This window comes from Hippocampus guttulatus, chromosome 18, assembly GCF_054856545.1.
Source record: "Hippocampus guttulatus isolate MCC_2025c chromosome 18, RoL_Hgut_1.0, whole genome shotgun sequence".
Classification (NCBI taxonomy): Eukaryota; Metazoa; Chordata; class Actinopteri; order Syngnathiformes; family Syngnathidae; genus Hippocampus; species Hippocampus guttulatus.
Genome location: NC_141278.1, coordinates 3,838,128 through 3,865,053, shown reverse-complemented (window position 1 = coordinate 3,865,053; position 26,926 = coordinate 3,838,128). Strand labels below are relative to the sequence as shown.

The 26,926-nt window shown below is 46.1% G+C and overlaps 1 protein-coding gene across 1 annotated transcript; it reads left to right on the top strand.

Annotated features, from left to right (window-relative positions):
• Nucleotides 1-1,164: 1,164 nt before the first annotated feature.
• Nucleotides 1,165-26,600, top strand: LOC147190679 (teashirt homolog 1-like). Its single transcript, XM_086137283.1, has 2 exons — nt 1,165-1,400; nt 21,950-26,600. Exons 1-2 carry the CDS (start codon nt 1,361-1,363, stop codon nt 25,177-25,179), a joined length of 3,270 nt encoding a protein of 1,089 aa, XP_085993409.1. The 5' UTR covers nt 1,165-1,360; the 3' UTR covers nt 25,180-26,600.
• The last annotated feature ends 326 nt before the right edge of the window (nt 26,601-26,926 follow it).

Below are 26,926 nucleotides of genomic sequence, written 5' to 3'. Positions count from 1 at the left end.
AACGTATAATTGGATGTTAAAATGGCATTTCATGGTGTAGTTTAATTGCCATAAGAGGGACTTCAGTGTTCAATGTTTAATAATTGCATTTCATGTAAGGCATAGACAAAATCACGTTCCAAAAAGATTGAAAACGTACTTCATCTGATATGCAAGTTGGTCATCAAGATGATGGGACAAGAGAAGTCTTTTTAGGAGGTGCTCAAGATCCATTTGTAATTTCAATATGTCTGAATTTGTTTTTCTGCAGATTGTCTCAGGACAAACAATGTTCACAAGTGCATGCATGCCGTGTTCTCTATTTTGTAAATTGACTTGAATGTCCATCGGATTGGGCCGACAGAAAATGCCCTCTATTTCTGAATCGACCCGTTTGTGTCAAAGTATATAATATCTAAAAATATACTGTATATATCGCATTTTTTATAACGAGTTGCACTTTAGCCCTTGATAGAGAAAAGGAATCTCCACAATGGTGCCGCTACTACATCGACTCGGTTGTGTGTTTGTGTGCGTGAATGGGTGGGTGGGTGTTGATGTCAAAGTGACGCCGACTGGTAAACACTCGGCGGCGGATTGACGGACAGGTGGGCTCCGGCTTGTCAGGGTGACGCGCCTTGAAGGGGTGGAGTAAAAAAAAAAAAAAAAAAAAACAGCGGAGAGGCCAGCCCCGGCTGAGCTGCGTTGCGTGTGTCCGTCCATCAGTGCGAGCCGGGCCGCCATCCTCCTCACGCACGCCGCGGAGGAGCTCTGCTTCGTCTTGTACTTGGTCCTGTTGTGTGACGCTTTGTTTGTTTTGACTTCGTCAAAAATCATATTGAGGAGAGAGCGAGCGAGCGCGCGCGCGCGCCTTTGAGTCTCGCGGACTCGCGCACGCCCAATGACTGACACGCTGAGCGAGCGCGGGCACTAAACGTGTCACTCTCTCCTTTTTCCTCTTCGCTCCCACAGAGTGTCACGGAAGCTCCCACGGCCCACAGCGCGGAAGCCCCTGCCGCCCCCCCCCCCCCCCCCACGAGAGTTCTGAACTGCTCCGCCGTACTTCTGGGGCCGCGAAGGTAGGAAATAGTCCCGTCAGAAAGAGGTTCTTGGAACGGAGGGGGCTCCCCCTCGCTTGCCTTCCCCAAGCCACCTACGGTGCATCCAGACGGAGCCTTCCGGCAACTTAGCGGACCCCCCCACGTCTTTTGCGGAAATACTCTCCACGAGTAATGAGTTAAACGCTCAATTGTTCCTTTAAAATACCCGAGCAACGCGAAGGACGGATCTACGCGAAGACTCCCTGGACTCGCAGCAGTTTTTTTCAACATTTTTGGGTTAAGCAGTTCGGGGTCTGCATGAAAAGTCCAGCAGCGGGAGCATGCCGAGGAGGAAGCAGCAAGCACCGCGGCGCTCGTCAGGTACGTCCTGGTCTTGTAAACAAACACACCCTCGCACACGACACGCATTTTAATTGACGCGAATTAAACACAGTAGAGAGGTGTTCGATTTGTTTCTAGGTGGAGCACAAAAGTTACAATTGGATTTTTAAATGGGAATTTTGTGCTATGGGGGATTTGTTAGGGAACAAAAATACGTTGTGGAGTTTAATGCTAAACTTAATATTTTACTATGTCTGACTAATTCTTGGGAGCATACCGTTATGTTAGGAACTAATAAGACCTATATTTTCTTTTATGGTAATCAAAATAACTCCTGTTGTACCCTTACTGCTTATTAGTTTGGTGGTTGTATCTTATTTTAATGTTGCTGTCATGAAGCAAGTTCTCCCAACTTAAATATTTTTTCCTCAGTTTCTAATGTCTCTGAGAATATGAAGGATGGATGAAACAGCACCCCCAAAAAAGAGCAAAAATGTCTTATTTTCAGCTCGCGCCAGCATTGCCATCCTCGATTTGATGCTTGATTGATCGCCTGTCACGCTACCGCCTTTCATCTATTCATTGGTGATAAACATCAACCGAATGGTTGGCTACGCATGCGCCCAGCAGCTGGACTCAATGGGTCACTGTTTTTTTCTCTCGGAACCCCACCTGACAAATTGAAAGAAAAGTTCTAAAACCGTGGATGAATACAAGGCGATTAATTCCCCAAAAAAGGCCGGGTGGGAGGGTGTCGGGGGGGCAGAGTTCGGGAGTGGTGGGGGGGGGCTCTTTGTAGGGTCTGAGGGGGGTGTAGGGGGAAGAGGAGGAGGGTGCTGGGGCGTAGCGAGATCACAAGGGAAGAAAAAGCCGGAAAAGCAGCCTCTTAACGCCGTGACCTGACCTCTGTGTTCTGGAGGTGTCGGACGAGCAGGAGTCGTGACCCGACTTGCGAATTTATGAAGTAGTAGCCTACCATATAAAAAGTGACCACGAAATACCTCCACCAATGTGATTTTTAACCCTGTTGGTCAGAAATATTACACAAATATTACCTGTCCATTTTTCTTGACAACGCGTACTAAGTAAAAAAACATTTTGGTTTTTACAGGATGATGAAAATGCCGTATTTTCCGTTTCCTTCAAGTTGATCCAAATACATGGGTCTTAATGTGAATTTTGTGATATACTGTAAGCTTGAAGTTATACTTTCAGCTTGATTTTTTTTTCTACGGGGTCTGTGTGTTTGAATAGCCTCTTTCACGCCGAGATCCCACATAATTCCTGCGTCAGATTCCTAATGGAAGATCTGACAGGTTTTTCACCTTTTGGCGGGATGTTGCTGCAGCCGTATGCTTTCATGCAGACATACGGCGCGCCCCCGTCATCAGATAGATTGGTGACGTCAGTGGTAGTGTCTGATGCGGTGCATAAAATCTTTGTCGGACGGCAGCGAAAGGATGAGAGCAATACTATTTCGATTCTGTTTTTGATTGTAGTTCCGTATTACCTTTGACACAAGCGATGTCTGTTAAGACTCTGATACTATCTCAGAAGGCAGAAAGTTTACCAGCTCGACTTTCTCAAGTGAGACAGATTGAGAATATATGATGACGCTTGCAAAGATATCAGCATCACGATAATGTTGTAGTGTTTTTTTCTTTCTTTCTTTCTTTTTGCGCGCGTTTATGTTTTGTTGTAGAATATCTGATGTAGCTTATTGAGCAACTTTTGACCGTACACCTGACTCCTCAACATTAAAAACAGTGGTCACGCTAATTCAACTGTACGACTAATCGTGTGGAATTTTTAGCACAATTTACTCGTAAAACATTCGATCTGTAATTGTGAATTACTGCGTTGGTGTGATTAGATAAAAACAGGCAAAGTGTCAGATAGGCATTGGTATTGATGCCAATACTAGCCTTATTCAAAATCTGACATTGAACTAAGTCCTCCTCAGCAGTAGTTGGCACTCTAATTGCAGTAGTTTGACACATTGGCAAATCATCATCTGTTTCAGAAAGAAAGGTCTTGAGTGACAATTTTGTATTTGTATTTTATATCTCAAAAGTAGTCATGGTATCTGTATTTGTCATCATTGATCACGTCAATGCCGACCGACTTTTGTTACTTCACTATTATCCTGGAAAAAATATTTCACAATTGCATCATTTACTCGAGTCATTCCATCTTTTCAAAGTCACTCAAACGTTCCTTGCTGGGACTTTTCGGGCCTCCCTAAGTTTCCCTGCGCGAGTCTTGCGTCGATGTGATTGACACCCAAAATAGCATCGGAAGCCGTTTGAAGTCCACGCTGTGATGACCAAAGCGGAGCGAACGGAATGCTAAGCAGGCGTCGGTGAGGAAATGTGAGGTTAAGCAGACTTAATCAAGGTTGCGGACGCGGACACTTTGAACCGGTCGTGGCTGTAACGTCTAATTGGCAGCGGGCTTCGCTGAGAGATGTGCTGCCGTTTGAAGAGAATGCCGCCAAAGAAGGGCGTCTTTGCTGCCGATTTGAAGTCTTTGACCGTTGTGGTTTCCTCAACCAAGGAGCGTATGTTTTCACTCGATTGTTGTTTTTTGCGCAACGTCATGTCTCGCTTTTGATGCATCGCACTGGAATCCTTTGATTGTAGCCGCACATCGATAATGGCGCAGTTGTGTACAGGCAATCAGGAGGAGTGCTGGCCACCCAGATTTGATCCGGATCTGATCCAGATTATGTCAATTTTGTGATTCGTGGGGCACAGAATCATGTTTATGGCATGCGATTGCTCTCAGCCAATCAGCAGAGAGACTCTAAGGAAAATCTTGAAATCCAATGGAAGAAGACAAATGACTTTGACAACGTCTTTCATTTCAGTCAACGAAATAAAAGTCTTTACTACTACTGAACAGTACGTACATCAATCTTAAAATAATGGCAGGTTAAAACATTAACCGTTCACAAAAGATCGTAAATTGTTTTTCCTTCTACCCGGAATGAAAAAAATAAAACTTTCTAATGTAACTTAACTTTTTTTGTCATGTACTACATGATTTGGTTGGCATTAAAATGCTTTTCTCCCAAGTAATCTGCTTTCAATTCATTGAAACACTTGAGACCATTTTACTTACATGTAGTTTTATTTGAATCACATGAACATAATTTAACTACAGTTGACTGTTTTTCGTCATATTTAATTTGCCATCTATATAACTTTCTACTGCCTCATATTGGCCCAGTACCGCCCATTCAAATGTTGTTTCTCAAGGAGCCAAATATGGTTCCTGTGGCCTGTGAATCATGTCACAATCTCATCAGATCAGGTTGTCATCTGTTGTTTGACCTAAACCATCATGACTATTTTTGTTTTGTTTGTTTTTTACATTCTGTACTCAGCTTAAACTTGCTGATAAGATCCAAAGTGATGCACTCGTTGATTTTACAGGAGGTTTTCCGGTCTATCTAGTGACCGACATGCATCTAGTGCGTCGAAGCTCACAATACCGCCGCTTCTCCCGGGAGTGTGTTTACATCCCTGGCCAAATATCACCAGATTTGTCCCCTGAGAAAAGAAAGAAAAGGAACATTTCAATGGCTCCTGGTATGTGTGTCTGTGTGTGTGTGTGTGTCTGTGCGTGTGTGTGTGTGTGTGTGTGTGCGCGCGCACTGCTTTCAATAGACTCCGTTTCATCAGTCACAGGGATGCTTTTACACCCTGTAATGGCACTCGGGCCTATCTCCTTTATGGCCGCTGACAATACATCAGTGTTCCCTCATCTGGAACCACATTAGTGCATCTGTTAGTTTTGGCGGAGCGTTTCAGCACGGCGCCATTTGAGCACGTTACCCACTTTTCTTTTTCTTCTTTTTTTTTTTTAAGTTGCTCCTTTTTGCTGCAGTCATTTGTCGTCATTTTTGTGAAGGCGTGCTCATGTGCGGAAGATGGGTGATTAAAATCAGTGCAGCAATGTCGAGTGTTTTTTTAGGATATGCCGTAGTCAGGGACAGGACGCCAGCAGCACGCCTTTTGCAGTACCAACGGTGAGAAAAGACACGTCCAAATTTAGAGAGGTTGCTCCTAAACTGCTACATTAAAAGCTGAGGATATTCTATTTGTCCTTATTACCCACCTCCACGTTTTAGTTCAAAGTCAAAAAAGGCATCCCGACTCTTGCTTTTCCCAGCCACAAAATCTTAAATCAAAGTGCGCCACTCTTTGTAATGAACGTGTCAACTAATCACTCCAGGTGGCAGAGTAATTACACAATGACACAGATTGCATTACAGTCACAGGAAGGGGGGGGGGGCACAACGAGCGACGGTCTCAGTGTGCTCTGGGAGAGCGATGCCTCACGTTGTTCTCGAGCAAGGCACTTGCGATATGGAATCCATCCACCTTTGCCTGCGTCTTCTTAAAGGGTATTCCCAACTAATTCGCTGCGGACGAATTACGAATGGGCGTGTCCACTGCACGTATCATGGGTTGATTGTGAACCATTTTTGCAGATTGCACAGTTCATTCAGGCCCACCCAGTTTGCTGCAAAAAGGGGCCGCAAAAGTAGATAAAGCACGATAAAAGGACTTTTGTTTGCTTGATCATCTGTCATTTGTCTGTTGTTGGAGTCACTGTTGTTGTTGTTGCGATCACCCTCATAATGATCGTTTTTACTTGCCGGTAAAATGGCAGCGGGTCCAATTCACTCAGGCCCTTTTAGCGTCCTGCCTAAACAGGTTGCGGGTATTGGTGCAAATGGCATGAAAGTTTGCACCAATGTCATCCATCCAGGTGTTTGTTCACTTGGGGCCCAGTCAGTTTGCTTCAATTTGAATTTTGCTGAGCAGGTGTCATTTGATTCATCCAGTGTTTTATATTCATAAAACATATCTGTGTTGTTAGTCTCGTTTGCTGCTAAAACAAGCTATAGAAGTAGAAAGGAAGAGGTCAAGTTACATGATCAATTTTGGAATGTCAGTGGGGTTTTGTTTTGTTTTTGTAATTTCTCACTGTTGAAATGATACATCGGGCAGCAGAGGGAACAAATCATGAAGATGCTACCCAAATGGACTGCAGATGTAAATGCATAGAACGGAATGCTAAATTCTTTTTGGTTTTCATCAAAAGAAAGGCAATCATGTGCCGTTCCCGACCCTAATAATAAATGCACTTTGTGGTGCTGGTGCTGGTGGAAGTTGTTGTTAACTCGCATGTCGATATAGCGCACGGCAGCTGTCAGCCAAGGAAGGCGGCGAGCATCACGCTATTAGCACCTCGCCGACACTCCTATCTGGATGCCATCCGATAAAGCGTTTAATGACATTTGTCAGGGCTTGGTGGCGTGCCGCGGGAGGAAATATTTGAAATGCACACAAGAATGCGGTGTGGGAATGCGTGCGCTTGTGTACGCATCGCCGAATTTGTGCGAGTGCGATCCAGTGATAAGGCAGCGTATGCAAAGTATCATTAAGGGGTGACATTGATTGAAGGAGACACCGGATATACCGAGTGTCTGCAAATAGTGGCCAGGGATGTTTATTTACTCAACTGCAGATGGGGGGAGGTCTTTATTTGTGCAAGTATGATGGATTAATTTATGTCAGGTGAACTTGGAGTTTCAAAGCGACGGGTGGCAGATTGAGCATCAACGTAAGCGTTGGCTGCACGCAACATTGTGGGGCGACCAAAACGAACCAAAACGGTCATTGTCGTCGTCGCGTAACTTGAGATCATCTCAAATATGGCGCAGGCAACTCATCCGCGCTTTAAGTTGTCCAAGCGACCCTTTTGACTGGATTTCCGTCGGTCAAATACTTACTCGTTTGTGAGGGACGCTTGCTTGTCTAAATCTGACACGGCGTCTCCTCAGCGGCGGTTACAGTGACGCATGAAGGTGGACCTGTAGAATCAAAACAAGTCAAATATTCCTGAAATTGAGCCGGGCGACGACGTAAAGGCATTCAGCCCCGCCGCCACAAGGTAAACCTATCCGCAACTTTAATGAGGTTGAGGAGGGAAACAGGAAAGCCTGGCTTTCCACTCCAATACAAGACAAGAATCCTTGACAAGGAAGCAAGGTCATTGTTTCCCTTTTTTTTTTTTTTTTTTTTAACAAAACAAAACTTTGAGTCATGAATATGCCCTGCAGGTAGGACGTCATCACTAATCAGCCCCATGTTTGATGCTAATTTGCCGTTTGAAGACATGAAAAAAGCAATTCGACCGAGTTCAGAGGCACAGCCACGTGAGATCATTGCACATTTGTCATTGTACAGGTTTCAGGGGGTGGGGCAAAAAGGAAGGAAAAGTGGGGGGGAAAGTGAAGAGTCATGATTTAGGGAAGACTTTCGGGGCTTGTCATGATCGTTGTTTTGCTTCCAGCCGTTTTACACTGTGGCGTTTTTTTTTTTTTTTTTTTAATGTAGTGATGGAATGAATGTGTTCCAAAAACGCAAATCCGAACGTGAACAATTAAAACTGACCCGAAAGCCACTTTGTGTCACGGCGCAAAATGCCCCTTTTTTCTGACACACGCTACGGGCTCGACTTGCTAATCAAACTAGGCCGGCCTTAGCTTAGCCAACTGTTGAGTTTTGTCTCTGGACTCCACACTCTTAACCTTCAGTGTCCTCTTACGTCCACTTTACCACTCAATAAAACGCTCCGAGTTACCAACAATGTTAACTTCAGTTGTTTGTTCGCATGTCAAAATACACTTTTGAAAGTAGAAGTTCAAAATGAAGTCCCTCTCTTGCGAGGTAATCTGCTGCAGCACAGTGTAGGTCAGGAGTGCCCAACCACGATCGACCGGTAGCCCGCAGAAGGGTCCCGAGTCGATCGCGGGGGAAGTGTAGGGTCTCGTGTGATTGAAAGCTATCGAAAGTGACAGACGAACAGCATTCGGGGCTGTGACAGGCATCAGTTTAGAAGTTGCTAGCGCAGATGCACCCCATGTCTTTTTCTTTTTTCTCTCTCTCTTTTTTTTCCTCTTTCCCTGTGAGCTCTTTTTGGCAGAAACATTTTACCCTTGTCACTGTCACTTGAAACTGGCGGGTGTGGCTTTGCGGAACCACTATGTTAATCAAATAGCCTTTGTCTTCGCATTTTTTTGAAAAATAGTTTTGATTTATTTTAGGGTTTGTTTTTTTTTAACATTTTTGGAACTGTCATTCTAATTCTTAACATTTCTTTGGAAGCTCACATTTAAGGCGGTTCTGTCACGAAACGCGTAGTTGAATGGACAGAGAGTGACTTGTGACGGAAACTCCCACGTTCCTTGACGTGTTCAACATTTCGTGTGTCCGCGATCACCTAATCAGATCAAGTCATGTCAGTGTGACGCATCCGCCCCGCTTGTAAGGAAAAGCAGACGATGCTAATTTGCGTGTGGAGCGAAACCCACAATTTCCTATCAATTTTCTGTCCCGACGCTGCGGTCACGAGCTTTCGTGTCAGTGACTGAAAGAATGAGATTGTCGGGATGAACCGAGCCGCCTCCTTCGGCGACTTGGCCCGGGATAACCGTTCGCTCCCCATCGGGGGCTGCCGCGATCTCGCAAGTCGTCACTTTGGCAGGACACTCACTTGTCTTACTGCAATGATTGAGGCCCTCTTTTCTTACGATCACAATCTTTCGTATTAGAGGATTGCTATCAAGCTTTGTATCTTTTGGAGTGATTGATTCGTCAATTAGCTTATTCGTCGAGGAATTAATTACCAACTTAACCAATGGGATCATTTCAACTCGAATCGAAAAACTTCAGTACATGTAATTTGTTGAATAAAGCATCAATCGAATACTGTCTCTTTAAGAGACCTCGGGTACACTTCCGACCCCGCAAAAAACAAAGTAATTGTTTCTAATGAGCACACTGTCATAGTATTACTTCGGCTTAGTCACAAATGTGTTTCGCCGTCATGCGTTCCCTCCAACATCTGCCGGGGAACCTCTTTGCAGATCTGCGCCAGGCTCTCCTAGACCACTGGTGGCCCTAAATGGCAGAATCAACAAGCACACCGATTAGTTTGTTTCTCGCATCGTGGAAATGTGCATGCAACACCAAAAAAAAAGTGTTCTTCTAGTGTAGTTCTTGATGGATTTGTTCAGTTTATTTTTATTTTTATTTTTTACAGCAGTCTGTTTTGGAGTTGAGTTCCTCAATCTTAACAAGTGGGAACATCACAGGCGGACGACGGTCTTTTGAAGTCAAAAACTCATGACTGTCACATATTTTCCGAGAGGCCATTTCCCTTCATGCCAGGCAATAAAACATGTCACTCGCCGAGGGAATCAAAGCATATTTCTGTTGGCGGCGTTCAACGTAAAAGGGAAGCCATTGATTGCCATTTGCTCGAGGTTACACCAAAGTCATCGCTTTGTAGTCTCCTGCTTTACCGCATTGCTGGGGTGCGGGGCTGCTAGAACCTTGAGATCCCTCGTCTGTTTGACGTAGAGGTGCCACTTCATTCCCCCTCCCACCCCCCCTCCAAGTTCAAATCTTTGTCTCAGACTTCCTACAGGGTATAGGCAGGGGGTCCTAAGCCCAGCTCTTTACCGCTAAGTCGTCTGACTGAACAAACAGCAGGACATCTCTTTACCTTTTTTTTTTAAATCCCATTTAGCAAGGATACTATCATTCGTTATTTCTGGGATCGACGGGGGGGGGGGGGGGCTTAAGAAACACAAGTTGCCTGATGGTAAAATGGCAACGAAACTGTTAGCATAGCAATGCGTCCGCTAATTTGGTGTAACGAGATATTAGAACATCGTATCGAAGGAGTCACTTCGAAATAGCTTGCTCATGAACGAGAGTCGGCTCGGGCCGATTCACTGTGTCATTTTCGCTATTTCTTCGCTTGTTGTTTTTAAAGGATATCGCGTTGTAAGCATTATTTAAAAATGAGACACCAGAAAATATTTACCAATGGTGCGACGTGAAGTCCTGCTATAGAGTTCTTTGAGAATGTGACTTGACACTCTTCAAAACATTTGGACATTGTTTTCTACAATAATGTATTCATTGAGTGATGAGTGAATTGATCGATCATGAGAACTAAAGTCATTTATTGATAAATTGGGTTTGGGCGAAATGGAGTGCACTCACTGTATGGCTGCTAAGATGATCCGATTTTGCTCCATCCACGCAGTTATGTTGAGGTCAAGTTGTTTTTGGAACATGCACTTATGAAAGGTTTTGAACAAAATTCTTCACCAACTTGTCAGAAAAAGGGAGGGAAACGTAACCAAATAATTCACGTAAATATACTCTTTGGATTTCACAATAATTGGAGAATTAGAGCTCAGGTTTGATGTAACTTGACAATTGAACACCCCCCACCCCTTAACTTTATCGTAACATGCGACTGAATTATTTTGGAATACTTTCATTGAAGAGTTATTTTGGATTAGCAATTCCCAAATCTGAGTGGGCAAGCCCCACCCCCCTTTGGGTCTTTGGATTTGGGGAATCTTTTATGTATGGAGAGTTTATGTGGGCCTAGATGGGTCTGAGACTGAGAAGCATCAGCGGCACAAGGGAAGAAAGAAAAAGGGGGAGAGTGACAGCAGACAAGAAAGAATGAGAGGAGGAGGGGTGTGGAAAAAGAGGAGGCGAAGCGACAGAAAGAAGTGGAAGAAAAATGACTTGAGCGAAATAAAGCAAGTGGGAGAAAAGTATCAAGGAAAATGAGGGTGGTTGGGGTAGTCGGGGAGGGGGGTGGGGTGAAAGCATTTGGACGTCAGAGCAGAGAAAGAAAAAGAGAGGGGAGGATGTCACCCATGGCTGCCACTCATCACTCACAGCCTAATGACGCTGTTTTTTTTCTCCTCCCCCCGCCAGTCTCCCCCTCCTCCCTCTTCCCTCCGTGGGAGAGAGGACGCTCTGAGTGGAGTTGAGTAGGCGGGAGCTCAGCCCGACCCAACGGGGTCACTCAGAGTTCACAAGTTCCAGGTGGGGCTCTCCTCCACCACCGCTGTTGTTGTTCAAACTGTCCGGACAGGGACAGCGATGGTTGACATGATACGTCCTAGTAGAATAATTAGTTATCGTTTTAAAAAAAGAGTCGCATACATACGCTGTCAAAACAATCCTTGCTGTAGAAACGGCTGGAAATGTGTAATGTGCATGCTAGGCCAGTAGTTGGACACTTCTGGTGTTTCTCCAAAAGCATATGTCGCTTTGGAATTCAGCAGTCAGTCCTTATGCTAAAGCTGAAGTTTGTAACTTGCCACTACTAAAGGTTAAACGCGCCGACCGGCAAGATTGTCGTGCTGGCGCACAGAAAAGGATGAACTGGCAGGGACGCATTTTACTGTACCTAGCTAGCTCAAGATAATATTTTGCTTCTGTATCAGAAACCAGGGCGGCCCGGTGGGCCAGAGGTTAGCGCGTTGACCTCACAGTGCAGAGGTCGAGCGTTCGATCTCGGCGTGAGTTTTCTCCGGGTATTCCGGTTTCCTCCCACATTCCAAAAGCATGCATGACAGGCTGATTGAACACTCAAGCTTGTGCCCAGGTGCGAGTGTGAGCGTGGATGGTTGTTCGTCTCTGTGTGCCCTGCCATTGGCTGGCAACCGGTTCGGGGTGTCCCCCGCTTACTGCCCGAAGACAGGTGGGATAGGCTCCAGCACCCCCCCCCCCCCTCTCCCATGACCCGAACCTATCGCGCATCCCTTTTTACCAAGAACGCTTCTCATAATCCGAACACCAATTAAATCTAACAGCCATGTGCGCACCATTATACGATAGGAATGAAGAAGCTGCATATTTTGGAGGAAAAAATGGCCGTGCTGCAATATCATATGTATTTTTTGAAAGAAAATCGTTCAAGTTATGCAGTGTTTCCAAGAAGACGATGAGACTAGTTATATTTCAATAAGTGAATCCCCCCCCCCCCCCAAAAACCAAATATTTTCAATCATGTGCCTTTTATTCTGGAAATGTTTTTTATTATTATTATTATTATTACCCTTCAAAATTGGACTATTTTCAGAAAATTGCAATTTTCTGAAGAACCAAAGTGACTTTCTTCAGGCACCAGATGTATGTGATGATATGTCATAAACATATCACAGCTTGTAATTAGCCCAAAGCTAAAGTAGGGAAGCATCAATGGTTTGTTAGTTTTTTTTTTTTTTTACTTGCCTACTGCTCGTCATTTGTAGGTATGCACTTATTTTTTTTTCTTTTATCATTCAACATAATTGATTGCTTATTATTTTGAGCGGTGGGTTGGGTGGCTCGTGGGGTCCCCACCCTCACCTCCCCTTGGGGGTCCAGAGACCCCAGTTTAAAAACCACTGGTTTAAACAAGACCCTGAACTTAAACTTGGTTTGGACCTGACGTGGTACTCGCATGTTATTGTTTGTTTGATGTGTGTTTGCGTGCGGAGAAAACACTTCCTTCTGGGATTGGCTAGCTTCCCATCACAAACTTGTATGCGTGTGTGTGTGTGTGTGTGTGTGTCTGTGTCAGCTCCACTTGGCCTCGCCGTTTCTGGGAAGTGTCACCCGTTTAGAACTCAAACGGCCTGATTCCCCCCCCCCCCCCCTCCCGACCCTCACCCCACCTCCTCCTCCTTCTCCTCGCTTTCCTCGCACCAAATTTGGGGAACAGCTGGGGCGGCCATGACGATGATTTGTCTCCCTCTGCCCGTCCGCTTGACAGCTTTCAAAGCACGCACATGCTTGTACGCCGCCGCTAATAAGCACACACACGGCGATACACACTGTAAGACACGTAGCCTTATACAGAGGCCATGTTTTTTTTTCTGGCCGCTGCCAAAACATGGCCATTTCCTTTAAGCCAGGGCCCGCCGTACATCAGCGTGGGGCCTCCCAGCCCGGATGGCAGGGGCTGACAGAATGACACGTGTCATTTATCAAACGAGGGGGCGCCGGGCGGGGGTCGTAGACGGGCTGTGTGACAAAACCCTGGATCCACAGCAGTGTTTTGTGGGATTTGTGCCCAAAGTCTATGAACTAAACTCTCATTATGCCTCAAGAAGTCATAGGAAAAAGTACTGTATATAGTGAAGCTCTGTTTATGGCGGGGACAGGTCCCAGGCCCACCCACCATAGTTGAAAATCCATAATCATGCGAGACCATAAAAGGGAGATGATCATATGTCAGTTTCAGAAAATGGCTCACCCACAGATTCCATCATAAAGGAGTCAAGTGTGCTTGCTTCAAGCTCACTCCAGTTCAAGTTTACTGTAAAACTGACATATAAAACAGAAATAACCGCATGCGTTTCAACACCATTTTATTGTCATACTTTCACACATTTCCACATGATTCAGCACAAAATACGATACCCGAGGTCAAACAGCTGTCACTTTAAGACAGCCGGAGCAACAACTCCTCCAAACCCAGCGTACGGCAGCGCTCACAGGCTCTCTGGCAAAGACTTTTGCAACAGATTGCAGTAGTTAGGGACCTTCTCTGCCTCCTTTTCTTGCCGTCGATTATGATGCTCTTCAAGTAGACCTCCATGCTGCCCAGCATGTTCTGGCACAATGAGGTGTGGCACTGTGCGACTCTAAATTTGGACTCTCCTAAACAGTAAGTAGTGTCAAAAAATATATATATCAATGTAACTGTGACCCTTGCCCAGAATGCAACTGGTACACTCCGGTTTTGGGGGCTTTAATAGCCTGCTAACTCTCAAACCCCAATACTGCGCTCTGTTCTCTCTTTGCATGCACGCCGCCACCACAGTCCCGCCATACGGCTCTCTTCCTCCTTCATCACGTCCTCTTCTGTGATCTCGCCCTCCCCCCCACCGTCCCTATCGTCTCCTCTTTCAAGCGCCCATTCATTTGTCTTCATAAGCCTAATTTATTCACTCGGTCCACAGATGCGCGCTGACACACATCCGTCTCCCTCCCACGCCACGTGACGCATGCTCCCCGGGTGCATACCTGACCTCCTGACGTACACGCGCAAAACACACACACGTGTGCTGTAGTGTAGTACGCCGTAGCGCGCGGCAGCTTCACCCACTGAGGTCCTCAAAGCTCCTCTTTTAGCATTCCTGCACATGTTGCTTTTTGTGTTGCCGTTTGTGCATGTTAATGTTTGTGTGTGCGTGGTGGGGGGGGGCACTTTGAGCAGGGGAGACGGGTATTTTTCTTGCGAGCGTTTTCCACACCCGCACAGCCGTTGGTTGTCTGTCCGCAGTCGGATATTGTGCTCCGCTGAAGGATGGCTTCCTCTCTTCCTGCCACGCTCTGGCTGGGAGGCTGCTTTGAGCCAACGCGCACACACACACACGCGCGCACACACACAGGCAGACATGCATAATTGCATACAGACCAATTAGCTGGACATGACAAGCTCACCAGTACATCATTTTATTCCTCACCCTTTTTTCGAAAAATGTTCTAGCTATGACGGACAAAAATATTGTGGTGTATTGAATTTTATTGGTTAAATATCGTGATGTGTTGTCGGTGATTGTCTTCCAGTACTGTGGCGCCTTGATTTACAAGTGACCAAAGTGAGCTGGTCAGGATGTATGATTATTTATTCATATGCTTTAAGATATAAGCTAAATATGTATTCAATTAACCAATGGAATTATTCCAACCATTACACAGGCTGGTCTCTAGCTGTGGGTGATTGATTTTTTTTGTGTGTGTGTGTGTGTGTGATTGGCCATGAAAGGCACCGGTCGACATGTCAATCACGCACTTTTCCATAGAAATTTGTCAATCACGATCAGTGGCCGATCGATCGGACCACCACGAATCTATATGCTGTGCTGTGATATTTTTGAATTGTTGGCAAAGTATCGTGTGTTCTTCCGTAGACTCGTGATGAGTTGCAATATATGCGTCGTTGCGCAACCGCTTTTATGCTATGAGTATTGTTTTGCGTCCCACCCCTATTGAATCTGCTGCCGTGTTTTATTCAAGGTTAGAAGCTTGTGTGTGCCCTGCCTCCTTAATCTCGTACACTAATGTTGAAACGGCAACAGTGAAAACTTTGGCGAATGGAACGTCGGCCTTCAGCAGCACTTTGTCACTGGGTAAAGAAAAGAAAAAGAGAGAGCGAGAGAGAACTGAGAAAACTTGGACAGGCATAAAGGATAATGGCTTTCACGGTGCACAATTGGCGGAATTTCCCCGGTGACACATGCGGTTGAAAGTGCTCTAATATTTGGGGACGTCTCGGTCGTCTCGAGTAGACTTCCACCCGGAGGCTTTTTGTGGTTCTAATTAATTTCCCTGAAGTCACTTTTATGGTTTTTCATGTTCCTTTTATTTTCTCTGTTTTTACTGTCGCTGAAAAGGAAAAAAAAATGTGCGTCATACTTTCATTTTTAGTCGTTATGTCTTTATTTCAATGCAGATCAAAATAAATAAGGGCCATGTCCTAGTTAATGAAATAATTTAGTTTCCTGCTATGTCAGTGTTGCTTGTCCCAGAAACTTTCTTGACCCCTCTAGCGCTTCTTCTTCATTTATTTCTAGTGATAACATGAGCAGAATCATCTTCATTTTGTTTTGTGTATCACTAGAAACGGGTCCCGTGGAAGGCGATCACATGCGTTCACCGCAAGTTGAAAGTCCCAACTTTTCCTGACATTTTGATGATTTTTATCTCGGAATAATAAATCACTGCCCCCAAAACCTCATCTTCCATGTCTTCAGCTATTTAGCACAGACGTTTATTTAACTGGAATTCTTTTGAGGTGTGTTTTTGCTTTACTCTTCAGTTTTGTACAAAGCCAGTGTCCTTGGCGAAGGCTCATCGATGGTTTATTGTGGGAGCGGTCACTGTCTCAATCTTTCAATCTTCCTTCCTCGGACCTTAACTTTGTTTCCTTCGTCGCCGCTTGGGTCCCTTGAGTCGCACAAAGTTCCATTTTAACGCCTCTATTCATAGTCCCGTGGACAGGCTCACTTTTTTTTTTTCTTCACAGTTTCTATTGTCTTCCAGAGTCGCTGAGCAGTTTTCCCCACCGCGGAAAAAGTAAAAAAACTCGTCTGTCAATGCTTTTCCGCTCGCTATTGTCCACCCTGGCGTCCGTGATTTATGGTAATTATCCATCTTTTGGGGGTCATCCGTCAAGCGGCTTGTTGCTAGGCGATGGGAGCAGATGTTGTTTAGTCGCCGGCAAGACGGGAAGATGGTCCGGGGCAGTGTTGGTGATCCCACATTGTGTGTGTGTGTGTGTGGGTGGGGGGGGGGGATGGAACGTCAACGTTAAGACGCCGCATTCTTAACCTTCAGCCGTAATACTTCATTGTCAGAACCACTGTGAGTAATAAGCAGCATCCATGTGCAGTGCATTGCAGCCAAATCTTCACTTCCCAAATGTCTTCCTGTTAGTTTGCATTATCGTGAAACATCAAAAGTTGCCACTTAGCTGAAGCAAGGAGCCGTCCGTCTTTGGCCTGCTTTTAACAGCATGATTTCTAGCCATTCATAAAATGAAAATATCTTTTTAAATCAATAAATAAATAACTAATCATCATAATGGCTGAACAAATGAACCCATTTTAAGACATTTTTAAAAGTTATTTTTGAGGTTTGAAACTTGAGTTACGAAGTGGGCAGACATGAATTGATCATGATTCATTTCTCGTATTTGTGATTTGTGGTTAATTCTACAGGCCCTAGATTAAATCTATTCCATCAATGTGGGTGTCGTTTGATAAATGACACGTTTTGTTTATCATTATCAAACTTTAAAAATGTGATTTCTGATGACTTTTTTTTTAAATTAAAAATGTTCTTGATTACTCATTACTTTTAGATAAAGAACCTTATGCCAGTCTATCACTTTTTTGCTGTAACTTGCATGAGTATCGTTCTCTCTCTTTGCTGATTGGCCGGGAGTAAATCACGTGCTTTGACTGCCCTACACCGAGCGAGGTGTCCATTTCTAATGTCGTCGCTTGTCCAGTTAAGTGTCACGTGGCTGCAATTTTGCACAAATGGGTGATTATTGAGATGCTATACTGTATTTGTTTGGTTTGAATACATGAGTGTTGTTTGACCTACATGGAGTCAGCTGAGCGAGTGTCTCACAGTGGCATCATTTTTAATTAGCATTAGTAACGCTTTATGTGCACTTTGCCTCCAAAAAAAAAAAAAAAGGCAAACCAGATGCTTTGGAATGCCTGTGCAGCACAAGAGCACAGTTGTTGTTCCAACCCTTCACTGTGTGCATCTGTGTGTGTGTGCACGCATGGAGTTACGGAGGTGGGGGGGGGGGGGGGGGGGTGTGCGTGTGATGAGCTAATGGTTGTTGTTTAATCTCATAACAAGCGCTCGTCTGACAGCGTAGGGAAAGCCGGTAAAGCACATTTGCTCGATAAAAGGACAACAGGCAGATCCACAGGCAGTTTGGGCCCTCGTTTCGGACGTCATGACATTGTGCAGGTGTACCAAAAAAAGCGTCCCGGCGAAAACCGAGACGCCGTTCCATGTTCACTGTCGGCATAATTGCCTATCCTGCGAGTGTAGCAGGCGGGAAGTAATAATGTCATTTTATTTACAGCCTCCACCTCCCCGCAGGTCAGTGACACACACTGATCAGGCCTGTCCAAAGCCATCAGAGGTGAGTGGCAGCGAATGCAGGACCTGGTGACAAAGCGAAACGGGATCGAGGGGGAATAAGAGCTGCCCGTTGCGGAGGGGGCTGGCTAAATGGCGCGATGGGGGTGCGGGCGTTCGGCTGGAACGCGGCGGGTAAATCAGTGGGGGTGAAAGCTGGCGCAATTGGACATTAGCGCTCCAAATGAGAGGCGGGATTGCCCTCTTGGTCGAGACGACATGAATAAATGACGATGCTTACCGGCGAAGGTGTGTTTTTATGTGTGTGTGCGCGGGGGAAGTTGATTGTTTTTGTCACTGTGACACAAGATGGCTGACGTAGGACAAGTGCTACTTTATTGGGTTGTAAAACACTTTGGACAAGCAGAAGTAGCTCAGTCATTTTTGCCATAACAAGTGCAGAGGCGCATGTGTTCCAAAATGATTTGGACAAGAATTTTTCTGTATGTCAAATCCTCAATAATAATTCAAAGTTTTTGTTCACTTTCTTGAACAAGTCCTCGAGGCTTTTCCGTTCTTCCTGTTATGCTCGAAATGTCTGCCAAATGTTGTCGATTGGCAAAACCGGTGTTTTGGCGCCAAGATTGGACAGTGTAGGCACAGAAAATTCTTGGCATTTTTAGCGTTGCCCATCTGTCGAGCATACCTAGAATTTCCTTGTAGGGGTTTGTCCAAAAAGAGACCTCGATTTTCCCCCAATTGGCTGCTTCGTATGAGAGAAATGTGGGAGAAAGTGATGTTGGCGGCTAACTTTTTTAAGCATAATTGAAGTCATTTTGGGGGTCCGGGATCCCCGAAGGACATACATTTTCAAATCGGTAATTACAAAAAAGGAAGCGTCGACTTTCAGTTCAATGTACCATTCAAAGAATGACGGCCATTTTATGCCAAGTACGCGAGACAAAATGGAGTCCACTCCTCAAACAGACCAACACTGTCATTGGCGAAATAGCTCCCGGCCTAAACCTGTGTGTGTATGCCCTTTGTTAATCTAGCATCTCAGTGTATGTAGCTTTTACACACACACACTCCTCTCTCTGCCCTAGGGGATGTACAGTATGTTGTTTTTTTGTGGTGGGGGGGGGTGTTATGGTGCCCCACTGTGGTGTCACCTGTCTGTAGCAGGAAATCCTGGACTGCACACGGCAACAGTGACAGGCTGCACTCCAAAGGCACAGATGGCATCCCTTTTTTATACACACACACACACACACACACACACACACACGTGTATTTAATACAGAGCAGTCATTAATTTGTGGGATTACTCTGCCTGTGTACATGTATTGTTGTTTTGCAATAGTTAGCCCAGTTTTGTTCCCGCCATTATTGTTCCTGTTCCTGCCCGCTGGTGGGTGTTGAAATGTATCATTATAATCAAAGCATCGGGATGTCGCCGTGAAAGCTACAGTGGAAGATAATCGATGATCACACAATGACATTGGGATTTTTGGCCCACAAATAGTCGGGAGTGTGCGTTGGTCTTATCCAGTTTTTGCCTTTTTTTTCAAATTTGTTTTTGTCTAATGACATCATACACTTTTGAAAAAGTGTTGTTTTTTTTAACTTGACCAAACAAAATCTAGTTATACAGAACCAACTAATTTAGAAAATAGATTAGACACATCATGCCACATCGTGACTACTACCAGTGGTAGTTCGTAGTCCTGGAGGGGCATAGCTAATGAGTTTCCACTTTGATTTCGCTGGATTTGGCCATCTGATCGCTTTGACTTGCACAGCTCCCAACGTAGGGAAAATCTGCGCGCGCCCAAGATGATTATTGTTATGGGCATACCGAACACTGCCCCCACCCTCTTGCCCACCGACAACTTAACTGAGTAATCAAGATGCCACGTTTCATAAACTAAAGCTCTTATTAAGCAGCCAATGTTCAAAAACACGTCCCTGTTCACATCAGAACTGAAAACTCCTGTACTTGCGTGCCTGTTGGCTGTCGTTTAACTTCATTCCCACATCTTCCCTGAGTGGGCTTTGTACATTTTTGACTGACAACCACAACAGACACCTCCATTTTAAATCCCCCCCCCCCCCGCCGTCCTCCCTCGCCGTCTTTTGTTCAGCCCGAAAGCGGCCGCGTCAGCAATCTTTCCCCATCTCTGATTGCCTTATTAGCCGGAGGTGGCACTCGCAGCTTTTTGTTGTTGTTGTACACAGATGGTAGCGAGGAGGTTGTTGGGAGTTTTTGTCATTCTGTGCCCTTCGCACTTACTGTCACACACATACAGACACACTCCTGAAGTGCGCCCCCCCCCCAGCCCCTTCAGTTTGTTTGTAGCTCTGTCTTTAACTTGAACTCGGCACGTCTGCTGTGAATGGCTTCCGCCGCGTTTCTATTTCTCCACTTGGATGAGAGCATTTTCAACGAGCAGAATTTTGTGAATGGCCCGAGTCGAGTGTAATTATAATGATGTATTTTTAAGACGAAAAAAAATCGGATGCGTGTTGAGTCTTTATGCCTCTGACACACGCAGAAGGAGAAAGGGGGAGGGGTGCTTGCAACAGTTGAACCTCCAGCTTTTCCCAGGCAGCTGCGACTGGCACCTCACACACATCAGGTATTATGTCCACTCCTATTATGGGATGGAGTGCAACACGCTGTTTGAAGTTGACAGCACATCTGCCTCCTCGCTGGAGACTCATTCTGGCACCTCAGACAAGCATCTGATCCGAGATGGATTTGGGGGGAGGGAAGGTGAGGGGAGAGCGGCTTGGGTTTTTTTGGGGTTTTTTTTTATACTCGACCCTCTTTTATTTCCCCCCTCCCCTCCTGGAAATATTTTGTTTCTTTACAATGTCGACTCATTTTCAGTCAGGCGTCTTTCAAAGCGCGACCGCGCTGTCATGTCCGCTGGCGCTTTTCCCTTGCCTCATGCTGGGAAGACTTCCACCGCCGCTGCCAAGTCCGCTCCTCCCCGCCAGCCACAGCTTGGTGAGGCGCACGGAATTGGCATGCTCTCCCATCCTCGCGCTATCTCCATTTCTTGGGAGGCCAAATTGTGCGCTAACGTACAGTCAAATCGAGGGATTGTGTCCGTTTTTACCCGTGTGAGCCAGTACTTTTGATCCGGTGGTAAAACGGTGGATGTGGTTTAGTTGTAAATCCATCTTTGTCCTTGTCCAATGTAGCGTATTGGTGCCGTATCAGCAGTATTGGCTAATTCATCAATCACATCTTTTTGTTAGCTTTTTTTTTTTTTAAACAAATATCCCGGTGCATCTGTCATTCTAAACAATTTAGCGAAGACGCACGCCTGTTCCCAGTGCACAAACCGAGGTCTGTGACCCCAGGCTTTGAGTTGTGTATGGATTCCCTTTCAACATTATCACAACAAATTCCGAGCGTGATTTCCACAATAACAATGGACGTTGCCAGAGTGGGGGAGTTCTTGTTTAACGAGGAGACTGTACTGCCATTCTGTAATCCCAAAATTTCCCGTTTGTCTAATTTGAATGATCTGGTTTCCGTTCATAGGGTATCTTTTAGGTCTGTAATGGGCACCCTCAAAATACCCTCATCCAGAATTCCGGGGTAGAACTTTTCTTTCAAGTCAAAAGTCTGGCGATGTGTCTTTTTTCTATGTCGTGTCAAATACAAGCCAGCTGCATCAAATAATGTGGATCACTCCCATTAATAAAATCCGCATACTTTTTATTTTCTTGTTAAATGCATTTGTTTCCAAAACATTGTCAACGTAAACACATTTTCACATCATCTGAAAATGAGTTCAATTCTAAAATATTTGCTTGGCACTATTTTCCATGACCACTTTTTCCAAATTCAATGTTTTTCATTAAATAATATACCAATCAAATCAATGGGTGATGGCTATATGTAATATGATGAGGCGATTCTATTTGTCGAACATGTTTGTGACCAAAATGAGTTGAACACCCCATATCTGTGTTGTTTCATTCACGAGCTTCGTGCTAATTGTCCAGACCTGTGCTACGACATCATTAAAGCTGCATGTGCTCGGAATTAACAAAACATCATTTGCTGTTTTCCAGCTTACGGTCCCGAGGATGAGTTTGGATCGGACAAAGCCGAGGAAGAGGAACCCCTTCAGGATGACGGCCTGTCTCTGGACGGTCAGGATACCGATTACTTGTTCAACGACGACGAGGATGCCAGGGATCACTTCAGCTGCCAGAACTCGCCGCTCAGCAACGGCACCAACCCGGACGCCGGCTACGCCTCGCCGCTCAGCGTGGCGAGCGACCACCTGGCGGACCCCAAGGCGCCTCCCTCGGTCAACGACGTTCGGCAAAAGCCGGAGGATAAACCGGAGGAGAGCGCCGAGTCACTCAACGGCCTCACTTTGCAGGACAGTTTGGCCAAAATGAAAGCCGCCTATTCAAACTTGATTTCTGACGCCTCGTGGTCAAGCATCGCTTTGAACGTGCTGAAAGGTAAACGGGACGATGACGTCGCGTCTGGCAAGAACAACAAAAGCGAACACAAGGAGAGCAACGGGATCCCGAACCACCACGGCCCAGCGAGCGTCCTCTCAAAGAGCAGATTGAGCGGCACCTGCGCGAGCACTCACACGACCACCGGCGGTACCGTCACGTCTCGAACTGCGCCCAACAACGCCGCCGTCAATTCGGGATTGGCCTACGACTGGCACCAGGCGGCTTTAGCCAAAACCTTTCAGCACACGCCCTACCAGCTTCTCCCCGAACCGAGCCTCTTCAGCACCGTGCAGCTCTACAGGCAAAATAACAAGCTGTATGGACCCGTGTTCACAGGTGCAAGTAAGTTCAGGTGCAAGGACTGCAGCGCAGCCTACGACACCTTAGTCGGCCTCACCATCCACATGAATGAGACGGGCCACTACCGCGACGACAATAAGGACGCGGAGGACGATCGGGGCAAGAAGTGGTCCAAACCCCGCAAGCGTTCCCTGCTGGAAATGGAGGGCAAGGAGGACGCCCAGAAGGTTCTAAAATGCATGTATTGCGGCCACTCGTTTGAGTCCTTGCAGGATCTCAGCGTGCACATGATCAAAACGAAACACTATCAGAAAGTGCCTCTGAAAGAACCGATGCCGGCTCTCGCCTCCAAACTCGTCCCGCCGACCAAAAAAAGATCCTTTCAAGACTTGATGTCCCCGAGCTCCCCCGACTCGGTGTCCTCCAACGTTGCGCTCGGCGACACCCCCAAAGACCAGAGGCTGACCAATCCATACGTCACGCCCAACAACCGATACGGTTACCAGAACGGGGCCAGTTACACGTGGCAGTTTGAGGCGCGCAAGGCGCAGATTCTCAAATGCATGGAGTGCGGCAGTTCCCACGACACCTTGCAGCAACTGACGGCGCACATGATGGTCACGGGCCACTTTCTCAAAGTCACCAACTCGGCCTCAAAAAAGGGGAAGCAGCTTGTTTTTGATCCTGCCGGCGAGGAAAAATTTCAGTCCATTCCTTTGCCTCCGACGACCGCCAAGCTCCCAGCTCCCAACGGCAAGTTGCAACCGGACTCCCCTTTGCGGCCGCTCAACCCCGAGGAGGACAATAGGGAGGGGGTGGATGAGGAGGCCGAGGAAGAGACTGAAATGCCATTGGAACTAGATCAAAAAATTAAAGAGGAGAACGAAGATCCACCCGAGAAGTCAGATAAGCCAGAGAAGGCAAAGTCATACCAGTATCTCAGAGAAGAAGACCTGGAGGAGGTGCCCAAAGGGGGACTGGACATCTTGAAATCATTGGCAAACACGGTTTCAAGCGCAATCAGCAAGGCCCAGACGGGCACCCCGACGTGGGGCGGCTATCCCAGCATCCACGCTGCCTACCAGCTCCAGAGCTGCCTCAAGTCCACTCTGCCTTCTTGCGCGCAGGTTCAGCCTTTATTCAGCAGCAACTCGCTCAAGGCAGCGCCCTCGGACTTGGTGCCCGGTAGCCCGACGGCATCGCCGAGCCGCAAGAACAACGTGCAGGCCATGGAGAAGCTGGTGGAGAAGGTCACCGGGAAAAGCTTGGTCAAGAGTGAAAAGGAAGAGAAGGGCACGTTTGCCAAGTCGCCGTCCCCGTATTGTAAAGAGAAACGCGTTTCACCCGATCCAGAAAATTCTGCCGTTGACAAAACGGAGTCGCGAAGCGCCGAAAGTAGAAAAAGTGCACAGATCAAGGAGGAAGCGATGTCGCCCAAAAAGGTTGTCGATGACAGCGTCAGCAACCTGAGTATCATTACCGAGCACTCCCCAGAGCAGCCCCTCGTCAACCCCCTCAGTGCCCTGCAGTCCATCATGAACACCCACTTGGGCAAAGCCGCCAAGGTGACCACGCCCTTTGCCGACCCATTCGCTTCGCTCTACAAGCTCAACGGCAAGTCGGCTCTCACGAAGCCAGCCGAGCCGGCCGCCGAGTACCAAAACAATGACCAGCCCATGGATTTGACCAAATCCAGGAGCACCAACGGACCCCCGATGAACTGCACCCCATCAAACCAACAATCGGTCTCCAAAAACGTATCCCGGTCATCGTCGCCGCCCCTCCGAGAGAACGCTTTAATGGACATCTCGGACATGGTGAAGAATCTGACGGGCCGCTTGACGCCCAAGTCCACCACGCCGTCCTCCGTCTCGGACAAGTCCGACGTCGACGGGGGGGCCTTCGAAGACAGTCTGGAGGAACTGTCTCCCATCCAGAGGAGGAAAGGCCGGCAGTCGAACTGGAACCCGCAGCACCTCCTCATCCTTCAGGCGCAGTTTGCCTCCAGCCTGCGGGAGACCGCCGAGGGGAAGTTTGTCATCAGCGACCTGGGCCCTCAGGAGCGGGTGCATATCTGCAAATTCACCGGTCTCTCCATGACCACCATCTCACATTGGCTGGCCAATGTGAAGTACCAGCTAAAGCGGACGGGCAGCACCAAGTTCCTCAAGAACATGGACTCGGGCCAGCCGCTGTTTCTCTGCGGCGACTGCGCCTCCCAGTTCAGAACTCCTTCCTCCTACATTCGCCACTTAGAGTCCCATTTGGGGTTCACCCTGCAGGACCTCACCAAGCTCTCCATCGATTTCCTCGAGCGGCAGGTTGTCAGCAGGATGGACGGAAAGACTCTGGGCCCCTCGGAGTTCACCGAACACGACGACGACGAGGGCGGCTCGCTGAATCAGTGCAAACTGTGCAGTCGGACATTCGTGACCAAGCACGCCATCAAACTGCACCTCTGCAAGACGCACGGCAAGTCCCCCGAGGACCACCTGATCTTTGTCAAAGAGTTCGACAAGCAGTGACTCGGACATGCCGAGCCCGTTCGGGGCAGTGCCGTTGCACTAGATTGCCCAACAGTGTCGCAACTGTAAAAAGTGTCACCGCGGCGCACAAGAAGCCGTGCGTCGTTCGTTCTTTTCATTTTCAGTTGGCAATTGAAAAAAAAATAAAAATAACCCAAAAAATAAACTGTGACATATTTTATTTGTTGTTGCAAGGGTTAACATTTCTCAAATTATCGAGGAGATGATTTCATATTCCTGTAAGAAGGATGAACAAGCACGCGGCAAACGCAGCGTACTACAGCGCTTGTTCAAAGAATACTTTGAAATGTCATCGTCTGATTCAATCAGACGGGAACGATTCCTGGCAACCAGATTCTAATCGAACCTAAAAAAAAATTAAATGCTACATTTGACGTTGGATTCAGTTGGCTTCCTCCTCGCTTCAATCTGTCCTCAACGCTGCTCAGCTTCTGGCCCTCTTTTCAATTTTATGTTTTTAATCTAAAGCAAGTTACATTTTAGATTTTAAAAAGGGGTCCACTTTTGTGTTGGATTGATACTTCTCATTGTCATTTTTTTTTTTTTGATGAGCAATTAATGTCAGAAATAAAAAAAATGACGCACACATTTTTATGACACATAGTGTAATTATGGCCATACGATAGGAGGGCGGGGCCTTGCACTCTTCCATCGCGAAAACGTTCCGGCATGATGTAAATTGTACCAAAATGGCCACTGTGAGGTCGCCGGCCGATCGCCGCTCTCGCTGGCGCATTGCATCTTTTATGAGCCTTTGGGAATTGTCCATCTGTTGTTTTAAAACTGGACCGGCGCTCCAATGCTTCTGTCACGGTCAACTCGCGTATTATTTATGAGATCGTTTGTGCATGTTTTAATGTAAAGCTGCGGGCAAATAAGGAGAGCTCCAATGTTTTTTTTAAATACAGTAATTGACAGCCATTTAAATGAATGCTCTAAAATTGGCATTCCAGCTATTTAAAGAGATGGGAAGGAATGAAGAAAAAAAAACACGTCTGCTTTAAAAACAGCCAAGAAAAAAGTATCAACTGAATTGTTTGAAATTGTACAGTATTTGCATTAGTTGGGTAACCGTTGTAAAAAGTTACTGTATGAATAATCGGCAAGCGGATGCGTGTCGGCATATCTTGCTTGTTCCAATTCCACATTATTTGTACTGTGTGAATTTTTATAATGTTATTTTCTAGACAAAAGATGGCTGAAAGTGTATAAAGTTAGATTTTGTTTAATTTTTTTTTTCGCCCTCAAATGTGGTTTACACAAAAGCACTCGTAACAACAACAAAAAAAAAAGAACCGAATTCTCAACTTTTTTTTCTCCCCTGAGGTTGATCCTGTTCATTTGCAATGATGCTATTTTTGTCTTTGGTTGTAAAATAAATGCAATGGTTGAAACTTCAACATCGTCACCGTGTACAGTGCGTATTTGAAAGGTTTGAAAATGCCCAAGGACACTTGGGTACAAAGATGAAATATGACATAGCAGCAGCAGATTAATTATAATGCGATAGAATCATTTTAATAAAGTTTAAAATGTGTGTGTGTGTTTTAAGAGAAAATATCAAGTAACACAAAAAATACCAACGGGGAAAAAAAATCCATCGTGTTCCTTTTAATGTTGCATATTCAGGAGACTTGATTGACTTTTGTTTTGTATTTCAGAATTTCAGAGCCCTGAATGCGTATTTATACCGCCAAAATAATAATCCCTATATAGTCGGCTGTTG

Coding starts and splice junctions, on each gene's coding strand:
- LOC147190679 (XM_086137283.1), top strand. CDS start 1,361: ATGCCGAGGAGGAAGCAGCAAGCACCGCGGCGCTCGTCAG. Junction 1,401..21,949: donor AGCACCGCGGCGCTCGTCAG/GTACGTCCTGGT, acceptor GCTGTTTTCCAG/CTTACGGTCCCGAGGATGAG.